The 14,487-nt window shown below is 42.3% G+C and overlaps 1 protein-coding gene across 15 annotated transcripts in view; it reads right to left on the bottom strand.

The window, feature by feature from the left end:
* tacc2 (transforming, acidic coiled-coil containing protein 2) overlaps positions 1-14,487 on the bottom strand; it is a 53,041-nt gene that overhangs the window by 9,542 nt on the left and 29,012 nt on the right. For 10 of the 15 annotated variants that reach the window (XM_044213261.1, XM_044213266.1, XM_044213274.1 and 7 more), the window contains 5 exons: positions 4,316-4,422; positions 2,449-3,862; positions 2,202-2,237; positions 495-552; positions 182-389 (listed from right to left, as the gene is read on the bottom strand). In XM_044213261.1, the coding sequence (XP_044069196.1) occupies positions 182-389; positions 495-552; positions 2,202-2,237; positions 2,449-3,862; positions 4,316-4,422 (1,823 nt within the window). The remainder of the gene's footprint in view (positions 1-181; positions 390-494; positions 553-2,201; positions 2,238-2,448; positions 3,863-4,315; positions 4,423-14,487) is intronic. The other 5 variants (XM_044213265.1, XM_044213276.1, XM_044213272.1 and 2 more) reach the window with 2 other exon arrangements.

Below are 14,487 nucleotides of genomic sequence, written 5' to 3'. Positions count from 1 at the left end.
CAATTAAATTAGCTGGATGAATGAAGAGTAAAGTGGTTGAACATGATCCAAACATAAGCTTTGAATTTCCTTTGGGCACCGCCTGTCTGTGGTATGCTTTGACCTCTGTTAGCATTCATTTGGACACAGGTGGCTGACGGTACAAAGAGGGATCCAAGAGAGTCAGACAGCTATGCCTCACCTGGAGCCTGATGAGGAAGACTGTTCTCATTAACAAAGGATGTAAGGTCGCATGGCTGGGGGAAGTCTTGTTGGTCAGAGTTCAAATCTGCATCCATGTCGTGCAGGGCGGCCCACTTATGACTGGTGGAGGAGGCCAGCTTCTCCTCGTCTGTGGCGTGGTCATCCTGTGGGTGGAGAGAGGGAGGTTCATCTATGGGCGTAGGATCCTGCAACACAAAGGAGGTGGTAGAGACAGAGTCAGAGTGAAGAGGGAGAAATGCAGGCAGACAAAAGTGAGAGAGATGTACAGATATGGAGAATTAGGTACGCACCTGGGATGGGTCAGACAATGGAGATTTCTTTGGCGACCTCTTCACTCTGAAAGTATTACTGAGAAAAAGAAAAACAATCAATCATCAAGATCCAGAGTCACTCAGTACTTTCAGTATTAGATCCAACATTCACTGTCTAACACCAAGTGTTGTGTATTTGCTACATAGCTCAAACATCTGTATAGTCACAAATGCTAAAATGTGAAACTGGTTGGGTACATCTGCTTTTGCATAAAATTACAACATAATTTGCATAGATCAGCATTACCATATGTGTAACAGAACTACTTACTGTAGTCTATGTGTGGCTGCAATGAACGGAACAGTAAAATGTTTGTGAAGACAGTTGACTCTATAGTTAGTAACCATACAGTGAAGAGTAGTGGTGAATGAATGTTATGTTATGAATAGTTTCCAAATGGACAAATAACACAGATCCTAGACAGGAATGTATTTGGTAATGTTGTAGGTTAGTTAGGACATTGATGCAAACATTATCTATTACTGTACATTAACTGTTAGTGAAATGTTCTTACCTCAGTTTTCAATTTATAGAGCCCATAAAACATGGATTCTCAGAGGGTTTGTAAAAAACTGGACGTCCTTGTATAGCAATTTACAACAACTATCAGGATGCATCATCCTATTTTATCTTCTAAGTTTAATGTAAAAGGCATATCTGATAGATGGTGCTTCTTTCAGTCTGTAAAATATCTGCGCCCTGTCACAAATACATATTTTTAGGCCCAGTGTTTCATGGTCGCAATTCTTAACTTCATTAATTAGGAATGAATATAAATGGGACAATAAAAAAAACTATATATATATATATATATATATATATATATATATATATATATATATATATATATATATAAAAAGTATAATCATTATTATATAGTTTTAGCTTTTTCAACAATTGCCAACAATGAACACAAGAGGGAGCACAAGCACCTCCTTTGTTACACATTGGCAGACAGGACGCAGGGGCATGTCAGTAAACACTCATCTGTCACAAAGAAATGTATTTTGTCAGCTTTAGTAGAAAAAGGTAATGGAACATTTTACCATGTAACTGAATTTGTTCCAATATATATTGTTTTGGAAAAAGTGCTGATTGAAAACTATTCGAATCTGTTTAAAAGGCAGCAACACAACAAACTCAGTAACACATCTCCATGTGTTAAACTTGTGTTGGTCATTCAACAGCACCTCACTGAGCACTGTTGCACTGACCTCTATTGGAAGAAAGTTTCAAGCCTTTTACTCTGCTGACCACATCCAGCTGTGCACTTTTTTGCATCATGCTGTATTGCACTAGATGGCTCCACATGTGGAATTTCCAGCCTGTTTGTAGTAACTCTTTAAAAATATGTTTAAATGCTCTTTGTACATTTTACACATATTTCAGCAATTATTGAAATAATATACCAAAATGGCTATATGTACTCTGATGTTTTCAGTTGATAATTGCATAGATGGGATTGCAACGTACATAATACAGAATTTAAAACAAAACTGAAAACAGGTGTGCTCTAGTTAAAATGGGCAGTATTATAAAAGTTAAAATGGAATTGTTTGAGTTCAAGGGATTGTGATGTGTCAGTTAATAGGAAGAGGGACAACAGGGCAACATGCTACTTTAAAAGGGGTCACGTGGAATTAAGGGTCAAAAAGAGTGGATGTTTGTGTTGTCCCTGTACTTACAACAGACAACATAGAGAAGACACACCCCTGGACTTCCTGTGACATATGGGAATACACAGACACAGGTGACAGAGAGACAGACAGAGGACACTGGCATAATAGACAAGAGGACGTACAAACACAGACTAACCTAAAAAACCTCACCAACAGAGACAAAAACATTCCTACACATGAATACCAAGTTCTGTAAGTGAGTGTGGACTCTCCCATAAATGTATGGTTCTGTAATAATATACTGTGAACTTACGATTTGATAGGAGTTTTCTTCTTCTTGGCAGGTTTGTTCTGATTTTGGTCCTCCAGTTCCCCGATGTTGTCATTGTCATTTTCATTTTCAAAGTCATTGGATGACAGTTCAAAGGAAGCAGAGGCCTTAGGAGGGGAGTTGGCCATCTTATTGGAGGATTTAAAAGGGTCTACTGAGTCATCAAAGTTACTGGGGTCAAAGCTATAAGATGGCCTGGATAGTTTGGGGGAGTTGGCGATACCTTTCTTAGAAGTAAATGGATTGAAGTTCGGATCCTCCCACTTGTCAGGTTCAAAGTTATAAGATGCTTTATGAACTGGGATTTCCTCCTCGTTGCCATTGTGGGTTGCTGGAGGATTGTTGTCCAGCTGCTCCGTCTGTGCTGGAGGGGCCTTCTTCAGCCCCAGCTTTGGTTTCCTAAGAGGCATCTTGCCACCGGGCTTCTTGCCCACTTTCTTGGGTGGGGGAGAGGCCTGGTGTGACGCCTCACTGCTCTCCTCAGAGTAGTCAAACTCCAGCCTTACTGACTGACGTTTGGGGATGATGGGTTGCTCTTCAGGGTTGGAGAATGGCTCTTCAACAGGAGGTGGAGGGCACGGCTCCACAGCAGAGACAGAGGGACTCTCTGGAGGGGTGGCAATGGGGGCACACACAGGACCTTTACGGCCCAGAACAGGGGAATTGGCAATTTTACTACCTCCAGTCTTGAAAGGGTCGATGTTCTCAAAATTATCTGGATCCCATTTGTAGGAGGTACTAGGGGGGATGGGGGATTCGTCTTTGCTTGTTGGACTACCAGGGAGAGGGGTCTCCTCCTGGCACAAGGGTAAGGCCGGGATGACAAGGCTCTCTTCTTGGCTGGTATGATTGGTCTCCTCCAGCAGAGGAGGAGGAGTCTCCACACGGCTCTTCCTGGTCCTTCGTAGGGTTCCTCCAGGGCTCGGAGTTGCAGCCCCTCCTTCAGCTTCCTCCTGAGCCTGAAGAGGGCTGGCAGCTTGAGGCTTTGCCCGCTTCTTGATCTCTGGGGTGCTGTTGGATGAGGCTGGTCTTGGACTCTCTGGGTTGGAGTTCTGTCTGAGAAGAGGCTTCTTCTTCACAGACCCAGGACGGACTTTCTTGGGCCTGTGGAGTGTCCCTGGGGCACTCTCAGTCCCCACGCTGAAGGATTCAGAATGTGGACGGAAGCCTCCCACTGTTGATCCATCCAGCAGACCAGCACTGTCTAGCTCTCCTCCCTGGAGGCTGAGTGAACGGGTCAGAGTGTGACTTGATGAATCTGTAGCTAAAACCTCGATGTTGTAGGTGCCACTGGCTGCAATGGGCTTGTTCTCATCAAAAACAATGGACGGGGAATGGCAAAGTGCATCCGTTGAACTCAAGTCAGAGGCAGGATCATTGACTGAGGTGGCTGCTACTGCAAAAGATGGAGAGACATAACGTAAAGAGGTTTTATTCAGCTGCTAAAAGGGCTAAATCAAAATGAAATGAAATTGGGATTATTTAGTGTGTGAAGAAGGAAGCCTGCATGGACATAAAAGCTGGTTTCTGACACATCCAATTATAGAAATGAATGTGCTATAAATAATTCAGTAAGAATCTCAGAATCAGCTGGACAGAAAGCCATGAAAAATAACCACATGAGAGAGACAGACTGAACTGATTGGTCAGCCTTTCCTAGACATCCCAAAAGCCTCAGCTTTGTGCAGTGGAGATGCTTGTCCTAGCAAACAAAGCCAGGAGAAAAATACTGCTTTATTCCACTAGATGGTGCAACAAGACTTTCTTTCACCTGCTTTTTTACAATACTGTAACAGAGCATCATGCTGTATAAGAGCTAAGCCCACATCATGGGATTATCTTACTGTACCTTTGTCAGAGGACGTTAGTTGCTGGGTTTGGGGCTCAGTAGGAGAAACAGCCTTCACTGGAGTTGTGGATTCAGGGGTCTCAAACGCTCCATCAGAATCTGAGCTCCTATAACAAAACATAAGGACACATTCAGTCAAGGCTGCTGTGAATCAGTGCAGTTAAATCACTTTAACTGTAATGACTCTAGCGACTGTATCAGGATCATTGACGCTGATGTTTCGTGTGGGTGAGCTAAACTTCTCTCCATCATACACATCACATCAGGAAGGACATTCCAAAGTAAGTAGTCCGAAAATCATTCTCAAAGGCAATATATGGTGTAAATATTTTATCATACAGATTCACTAAGGGCGGTATTTTACTCTGTGTTTCAGGTAGGAAGAGCAGCAAGTGCTATTTCCTGAGTGTATGTATTAAAAAAAAAGCCCTAGGCTAGCGTGTTGGCTAGTATGTGTTTCTGTTTTCATTTCTTGAAGACTTTTATGGCTACAAATGAAAACGCTGAATCTGCACTGAGGTGACAGATAATGACACATCTGAGACACAGAATTACCCCACCTCAACACACACATGCAACACCCATACACACTCAAGACCACCTTAAGATACCAAATATATCACAGTTATGAAATAGAAAGGGAGGGACTGGGGGGGTTCACTGAGCCAAAAACAGAGAAATGGCGAGTTTCTGCATGACAATAGGCTGTAAATACAAATCACAATGTTATCACATCCTAAGCAAAAGCAATATTGATTGGTCTTTCTCAGCACCATACACACACGTACATGCCAGACAAACTGACTACCAAGCTCCATGCTCCGTTGATCAATGTATTATCTGACGGTATGTGGCCCCAGCCTCCCGTCCTGTCTCACCTCTGTCTGACCGGCTCCCTGTTAGCACTGATCATGCTGTCATGACGTGAGCCCCAGGAGAGACGCCGGAGGAGCCCCAGAGCAGGATCCGAGCCCGGGCTGTCCCCGTCTCCTGCCCCTCCCAGCAGTGTGTCCCATCCCCAGCGAGCCCACTGCAGTGGAGACAGAGCCTGCCACGCACTCACTGCCATGGCTGCCGGCAGGCTACACCTCGCCGCACCACGATGCTACTGCCTGACACACAGGTAGACGCCCGATGCCTCTTCCTCAGATTATGACTAAGATCGCCAGATTCAACCTTTCCTCTGTCTTCTGCTTCTTTTTCTCTAAAGTCTAATATCCAGCTCTCTTTGTTTCGATTCTACAAGCACAGTCATTTAACGTTGCTCTTTTTTGTCATCTGTAGCCATATCAGTCCGTCTCCACTCCTCCCCAGTAGGAATTGATGCCTCCCAATCTAAATGAGACTGGCTGCAGAAGCCCACCGCCTGCATACTGTATGTTCTGGCACTCTCTCTCTCTCCCTCTATCTCAGCCTTCCTCTCTCTACTTTCCACCCTCCCTCCACCTCTCTCTCTTGCTCCTGAACCACTTTGCTGTATCCACACAGAAGAAAAGGCAGTCTACTGGCCACCAGCTGAACCTGTTCTGATAAAGCTTGCTCATTACTTATACCACCACTGCATCTGATGTATATTTCCTGTCCCTTTATCTCTACCATAAGGTCCTTTTCTGCCGGAATGAATTAAGAGAATTGACACACTTTTTGATCGATGCAAAGATACACCCTGATTTTGCTGTACAAACCCAGGTCCTTTTCACAGACACACTGAAACTAAAGAAACATAACTACTGATACCTGATATGAAAGATATTATTGTGTGCAGGTGCAGGAGATGGTTCCTCCAACATATGCTTGGACAGTATAATGAAATGAGTCTTTTACAATGAACAATATAAAACAGTAATGAAATATGCTATGCCTGGAGCAAGCCGTGCCATTATTGTGGACCCCTATACCTCTTTAACACAAATACACGCAAATACACAATACACGAGCATAGACAGGAGAAGAGATGAGGACCCCCACAGTTAAATGACACCTCCAAGGCATTGCTAAAGCCATTCAGCATCCCATGGGGGTCTTTTGTCAAAGAAGCGCACACATGGATCAAATAAAAGCCTGTAGCATGAAAGACATGGGGAGCCTGAAACACTATCTAGCCATCGATATGGCCGATGCAACAAAAATTCAGAGCTGAGACATAAGTGTTTATAGAGGAGGCTGAAATGTATTTTGCTATCATAGTCAATATGACCAGTATCCCTGTAGTGACATCACAGCATAGATGGAGGTTCTTCTAAGCCAACATTATGGCAGGAGTAACATTATTCTACTTACACTGCAGTGTGCTCCACTGACAAATCTAAACAATTCATCAGGCTACACATTACAAAGCATTACACAACATGTTAAAACTCCAACAGGGTATAAAATGAAGTGTTACCTGTTTTAATATACTAAGTTTGATACTTCCTCAGATCAAAAGCCTTTAAAACACCTCCATTACTTTCAGGGTGGTGTGATGCAAAACGAGACAGTACATGGCCAAGAAGGGAGCCAGAGCTGTAATCTCTGTGAGGGCCCAGTGTGTCCCAGCAGGATAAGACTGGTCTGCCTGGAGATCCATCTGGATCAGTCACTGGGATCACAGTGTCAGATGGTCAGATGGCAGTGAGCTCCAAGAACAGGACCCACTTACAGAGTGTAATATACAAAGACCAATGAAGCATGCACCACACCAACAACCAACACCAATAAATTAATCTATGAAGAACTATAAGAGAATTAGCTCTCTGGAGATTTTGTTTTGATGTGTAGCATTAAAATTTTTACGTAAAAGCTGTTTCTTTGAGAATGGATGGAAATAAAACTGAAAACAGTGAAACAATAAGGTAATTAGGGTTCATTTCAGTGCTCCATTTATGTCCTTGCAGAGGACATTTTTCATGCGACTGCAAACACTATGTTGCTATGGCAACTGGAGGTTGTTCCCGCCATATGTTCCACTACAGAGGAAGAAAAAAAAAACAGATTCACACAGTCCAACACACACAAACAACTGAGGCTTGCCTAATCAACAAGGTCCAGTGAAGTGTTTTATATTATATAGAAGACACATTGCAGATTCATGAGGCAAGCAGCTGCCGCATCAGCACCATTCTGTTCATGTGAAAAGAAAAACACCATTGTTTTTTGTTTATTCTACACTTCTATTCCTACCAGAATGGTTAATATTGATCACCATTATTCAAATAATCTAATAGTCTAATAGGCATGAATTCATACACTTAATGGAGTGCTGCAATTAAACAAATTAATAACGTGAATAAAAATCAATCTGGGAATTTCTTCTGTGTTAATGCAATCGTATCTTCAGCAGCTCTTATGTTACCTAGTTGCAAACAAAACATACTGTAGAAAGAGGAAAAGCAGCGTGTGGGTGAGCAGTCAGGGTATGGGGGCGAATAGAAACAAAGAAAGCAGCAGTTAATAGCAGCCTCTCACAGGCTGAGATGACTGCCTGGAGACAGAAACTGCAGTGTGAGGCAGGCAGGGAGACGCTGCATTTCAGACAGCCAGACGTGTCTCTGCTTCCAGCCAAGTCCAACTCAGCCTGTCTAAAAAGGTTTCACAGTGCTGGAGGTAGAGCCATCAACAGCCCTGGGGAACAGGGGGTTACTGGGCTACACCAACATGTAAACCCAACACCACCTGTCTGTCTATATATACACATTCTTACCCCCCAAAAAATTGATGTCACCATTAAAGAGTGATTAGGAGGCAATTGTGATTAGATGAAAGCCGATGGAAAAAGAAGACGAAGAGAGGGATGAATGGAGGCAGGCTGCTTGCTGGCTGCTAGTCTCCAAGCAGCTGTGTGATTAGCCTCAATGGATTTGCTGCCGCATACTCCCTCTATCGTCTCTGGGCTGACAAACACCTCTAAAACTTTTCTGTCTGGACAAGACTGTCATCTATCTCTTTCTATTCTACTCCTCCTTTAATTCCCTTGCTTTCCCACATGTCCCACTTCATCTCTACAATTCATCATCCCTTTGTTATCTCTTGCTCATTTAGCAATCCCTTCCCTCTCAGCCATTTTGGAGCTTTCAATATCAGGTTGATTTGTGATCTGCTGTTAGAAATCTTAAAATGAAAGAATCTACAACCTGTCTGTTGGAAAAAAAGGGAAAGAACAGCAACTTAGTTGGGCATTGTCAGCATAAAGTGGGCTAGGTAGCAGTTTAGTGCACTATAAATCTGTCACATGCTTTGCATTACCAAATGTCAGTGAAAAAATAATGATTAATGAATCAAATGTATGAATTAAATTAGATTTTATCAGAAAATGTACCTGAACAGACACATAAACATTGTGGACATGGCACTGAGAAGTAAATATTTTACAGTGTGTACTTTGACTGTATGATATTAATGGTTAAATGTCTGTTTTGTTCTGTATTGTGAAAAGAAGAAAGAGAGTAAAGTCATATAATAATAAAATATGGAGTTATACTATGTGTCTGTCCCTCATTACACTGTGTACAGCCTATAGTCTCTCCTATAAGGTAGAAATGAGACCAACAGAGGGAGCTCCTGTGCTTTTATCCCCCTGATGAATGAGTGTCTGGATATAAAGCATTACGTCATAGGCACTGTACACCCTGTGAAACACCACAACAACCTATTTTCATTTTACAAGAGCCTCTCCAGTTTCCACATAGACATGATGTGGTGAGCAGGGAGCAACTTATAGAGGCTTTGTAATGGGAAATGAGCACAAAGCGGCTCTGTCTTCTGCAAATGATTCTTCAACTTCAGGATATGAAATCTTATGGAGAATCACTCTGTACCTTCTGCAGGTCATATAAACAGAACCTGAGAGAAAAGTGTTTTTTCTCAAAGAGCAGATGTCTTGCAGTTTCTGTCTCTCATCTCTATCCAGACTGATGTCAACTTCAATCAGCAAAAACCTCCCCTCTGAAGCCTGGTATCCCTTTGTCCAAGAAATCCACTCAGTCTCAAAACAAAGAAGTCACTGAGAAAAAAAGAGTGTCAGACTAAGATAATCTCTATGTGTAATACCTCATCTAGTCTAATCTGAGACTGTGACTGCAAGCAGATGGTACATTCAAACAAAAACAAACCAGCTCTGTGAGTCAGAGCACCGGCAAGGAGGGGGTTAAAATATCTCTCCATTTTGATGATGAGATCAGATGCCAGGTTCATTCAGATTACTGCAGGAAAGAGGGACAGTGTAGTGAATTGAGTAAAATCCTTATTAGTAATGGTTGGGATGGTGTTCAGCACACCTTTAGGAAAACAGCTACTAACTGGACCGTCCTGCTATTAGTGCTGGTACTTTGCTGCTGATATTTTTATAAAAGTATTCAGTCCTCTGAGGTCTGAATTTAGTAGAGCTCTGAGATGAAAAATGACTATATTATGCTATAAATCATTAATTTCTACATTACAGACAGCGCATACACACACATGCATACACTCCATTTCCCTTATCCCTCTCCTCTGTTTCTCCCCGGATCCTTGTTCACCTGTGCAGTAGTGTGTCTTAGATATAAATAAAACACAGCAAAGTGGAGCACTCTTGCTCCGTCTCTCTCCCTCTCTAACTCGAACTCTAACTCTCTCTTTCTCTCATCCACTGATATTCCTGAGTTATCTTCCTCCACCCCCACACAGCATGTTCTATTTCAACACCGTCACCAGCTCCTGCTCCCAGCGCGGCAGTCGCGTCCTCCTTCACACAGAACAAAACATCACCCCACCAGCCTCCCAGTGGCACCTACTGCACTCATTGCCTAATTCTAGTTCCCACTGGCTCCCCTGAAGCAATATTGTGTTTCATCCATACATACTGTACTGTAGTCGAGGCACGCTGACGCACATGTGCCTGCGCACATGCGCCAATTCTCTCATCCTTATTTACATCACAAAAGCAAACAACAACAAATATGATGTGCTCAGTTGGTCACATTGGATTTTACAGTCTGAAAAGGTTTTATGGCAGTCTGCATGGAAAGATAGAATAAGGGAAAGCAAAAATGCATCAAAAACTGAGGAAGGTAACAAAATACAATGTCTCACAGAGATGCTTGTCAGGCTTCATCCGACAACAGTAAATAACAACGAAAATGGCAAGCATACCCATAATATTACTCACAGGTGATTGCATTCTGCACAATAAATCATCCTCAATGAACAGTTATGTTGCATGGGAGGCCAATTTAAAGCAATGAATAAATAAAAACCTACATATAACAGCAAAGCAGAAGCAGTTGGAGCTGCTCTCCAGACCTTCAGCTTTAAAATAAAGAGATTTTCATGCTTTGCTTCTGCTTTTCTATTGACTTGATCACACCTCTGAACATTTCCAGACAGAACACTGAGCAGGGATGCAGGTTAACTCAAACTCACATGTGTTCTTGAGAGGGACAGGGGGTCTGTCCTTGCTCCATGGACTCGTTGGCTCCCATCCTCAGCTAGCTCTGCCCCCCCTGCCCCCCCTGCCTGCTCCTGCTCTCCAGCCACCCTCCACATCCACCTGCTTCCCCCCCAAAAACACCTTCTCCTTCCGCTCTGATCCTTGCAAAGGAGGCTGGCAGCCTGTGTCAGAGGAGGTGACCACCAGCTGAGCTTTACTGTGCTGCAGTGCAGAGGATGAGTGAGTCCTGCTTGCATTAGGAGCAAGGCAGTGGATGATTCAGGGCTCTTCACTTTATGCACAGCATCCCTGAGCCTCTGCTCCGCTACAGACTGTGAATATTCCTGCTTCTCATCTGGTGGTAAAATGACAGCAACACCAGGAGGAATAAGATCTCCAAGAGCAAAATGTCAAGCCAAGAATAATCAAAAACAAATAGGGTGAAACAATAATCTTGCTTTCTTGCTGTCTTGCATGAGTGTCTGAGGTGCCTCCTCTCTGTTTGCTTGCTGATATCGCTGAGCTGTGTTGCTGCTCTCACTGCCTCCTCCCCCCTCTCTCCTCCACTCTCTCCCCTGACTCCAGCCTCCTGTGCCTTTAAAAAGACAAGCAGCTTTTTCTCGTCCGCTACCGCTACTATGCAGGGGAGCCAAACAATAGCAGACCCCAAAATCACACTGATTAACAGGCGCTTTCTCTTTCACCCTGTCAGTCTCCTTCTCTTCCTCCCTCCCACAGTAACCGTACATCTCCATTTTTCCTTTCTCCTGCTAGGATCCCCCTCTTTCACCCAGTGAGTTGCATAGCGAAAATGCCATTTTTGTGCCTCCTTTTCACATAATGGAAGCTTCCAGCACTCAGCGTGGCCAACCAGAGTGATGCCTGAGGTAAACAATAGGCTCTGTGAAAATAGTATGTGTGTGTATTATTCAACTCTGACCCTATTATATTCTCATTCATTCAAAACAGGCACTATGAGAAAAAGAAAGGAGTCAAAAAATATTATATTACATGTTATAAGATTTTTCTGGTTACACTTCATTTGGATAGTCTGCCTACATATAGTTTCTAGAGTATTTGTAACATTTCAGCAGCTTCTTAGTTGAGATTCAACAATTCAACTGTTTCACAAATAAACCGTTTTCTACGTTTGGTTAGTTTAAGACACAAAAAACATCTTGGTTAGGGTTTGTTCATGAATTGTCACATATACTCTATTGATAATCTCCTAAACATCTACAGACAAAGCGAAACATGTTACAAATACTCTATAAACTATCTGTAGGCGGACTATCTAAATAAAGTGTCAAAAAAAATTTCAGTATCCAATAAGAAGGCAAACAAGGAACACTAACAACCCATTATCAGACTCAAAATGTTAAAGATATACATATATATTTTAATTATAGAAGCTTAATCCAGAGGTCTCACTCTTTGCCAAAGGGACAAGGACATATGCTTCCTGACATACGAGCATCTACATTTCTTAATGAATAAGGTCTCTGTGTTGAATCCCTGGGCAGCAGGCTGGGTTGGGGATCTAATTTACTGGCACTCTCATCAAACCTTGAACTGCATCAAAGACCGGAAGAGCAATAATGATATTCTGTCTAGTCGTGTCTTTTCTTTTAGACATCTGTGTGTGACAGACACAGAGGTTGTGTCCTGTGGGATGGAAATAAGAGCAGGAACAGGTTCTACAAATCTCCCATTGATTGTCAAGGAGCAATGGTAGAGAGAGGCGTTGGAAATATGAGAAGAATAAATCTATTGTACACTCATGGGAAAGTGAGGAAAAGAGGGCTCACTACAATAGCAACTCCAGCCTGCAGCACTTGTAGTCTCACAAACTTGCTGTATGTAGGTTTCAGGTGTCGTACCCCTGTCTATGTGGACTAAAAAGACAGAATGAAATGGGCAATCTCCAGTTCCACTGCACAATGTTGAACACAAAACCCAGTGCTTACACCACCACACCTAACACCACATTTGAAAAGGGGAGTGTTTGCATGTAAACATGAAGTCCATTAACTGATGTTCACAAAGAATATTGATGCGATTCTAGTCTCGGATGGGCCTGTTGATCAATGTTTCACAGCCCGAGGGGACAAGTAAAACTCCCACCTCCCAACATAGACCCCTATTAAAGCAAACATATTGATTGCTACTGCCATCTAGACCCTCATACCAGTTCAAAGATGTATCTAGGGCAGCAAAGCATGTATGTGTGAAGTACAAGTTCCTAGTCTATTGAATGACTGACATAAATATCCTCTCTGTGTGCTACTTTAAGAGTCTGGCCCTGCACTGCAGTTTCTACTGCAGACTGAAGAAAATGAAGAAATAAAAAATTCAACAAACTCATCCACTGGAAGATATGGCTGTGGCAGTTTTTTCTGAAAGATTCATAACAGCGCTCAAGAGTAATCAGAGTCACTACGATCAACATACGTGTAGCCTGCAAGAGGTTGGAATGCTTCTAAGCAGACTGTGATGGTGCAGAACAATTTGTGATTCCATGGGTGTGGATTAAAGCTTATAGTGGGAAGGTTGGAAAAACCTATTTTACTTAAGAACATGTCAGTAGAAAAAATATAACCTCTACGTACCTGTGAAATGGGTTTTAGTTTTGTTAAAACATACAGTTAAATCAGACTTAAATATAGTAAGTGTGACTTAAGACACACAGATTTATCAAAGCTGTTCTAGCTTTATTTTCAAATGCTAACAGGAGATGTTGGCTTTTCACAAAATGCATAATAAGAATCTTTAGAAGTGTTGAAGTGAAATTTGGGTTGTTTTTGTCAAGCCAGTTCAAGTTAAAGTGTGCACCTTAATCACAGGTAAAGTCTCAACAATTGCCACAGGCTCAAATTAAACAAGGGAAACAAAAAATATGCCCCTTAATTTGGCACAGAAAAACTCAAAGTGCCAAGATTACATTCAAACAACCCTAAGCAAAAAAAGAAAAGAGGGGACCCCTGACAATATATTATAGGTATTGTCTTAGTGGGTGATAACAGAATAGCAAATGAAAGATACACTATGTTGTTGTTTAGAACAAAAACTGAATGATTCATGAAAAATACAGCATATAGTTTCTGATAAGCACAACAGCTAATAACATACAATAGATGTCGAAAGGTCCTGAAGCTAAACTGAAAATGTGGTTCTATTTCTGTAAGCAAAAAATTGTTAGAAATAGAAAATAGACTTTGCAGTAAAACAAGACATTGCTGTTGCCATAGTTTAAGTCAAACAACACTGATGACACAGTTACGACAAAGTGGGCCACTAACTCCAACTACCAAAGCAGCTCTGCAAGTGACAAGCAGTTCAAAGATGTGCTTTGGGGAATCCTGGTTTTAGATATTTGTGATAGGACGCTGACTGCTGATCTGCCTCTCTGATCCTCCTGCTGATCAGGCAGGGTAAGAGCCTGGAGCTTTCTCTCTCATGTGCCTCTCGTGGGATCAATTACCTGAGGCTGTATCTAGAAAACATCCACTCTCAGACATCATCTGTCTGCATTTACAGTATATCTTCTTACAGCATATTTTGAGATTCAGTGGCGTTCCTTCTCTTTGTATCATCAAAGTAAAGGACAAATGCAATCAGTGGAGTAATCAGGGCACTCTTTCTGGATCACAGAAAGATCCAGTGAAACGAAGGCTTTGTTACTGATCGAGCCGTTATCTCAATTGCAGACATGTGTTGTGAAATCATGAGATAATGGAGAGAACACATTTGTCACAAATACAGGTAAATCAGGAGGGTTAGCTAATAA

This window comes from Siniperca chuatsi, linkage group LG11 (assembly GCF_020085105.1).
Source record: "Siniperca chuatsi isolate FFG_IHB_CAS linkage group LG11, ASM2008510v1, whole genome shotgun sequence".
Classification (NCBI taxonomy): Eukaryota; Metazoa; Chordata; class Actinopteri; order Centrarchiformes; family Sinipercidae; genus Siniperca; species Siniperca chuatsi.
The sequence above is the reverse complement of the archived record's forward strand: the minus strand, read 5'-3'. Positions and strand labels throughout refer to the sequence as shown.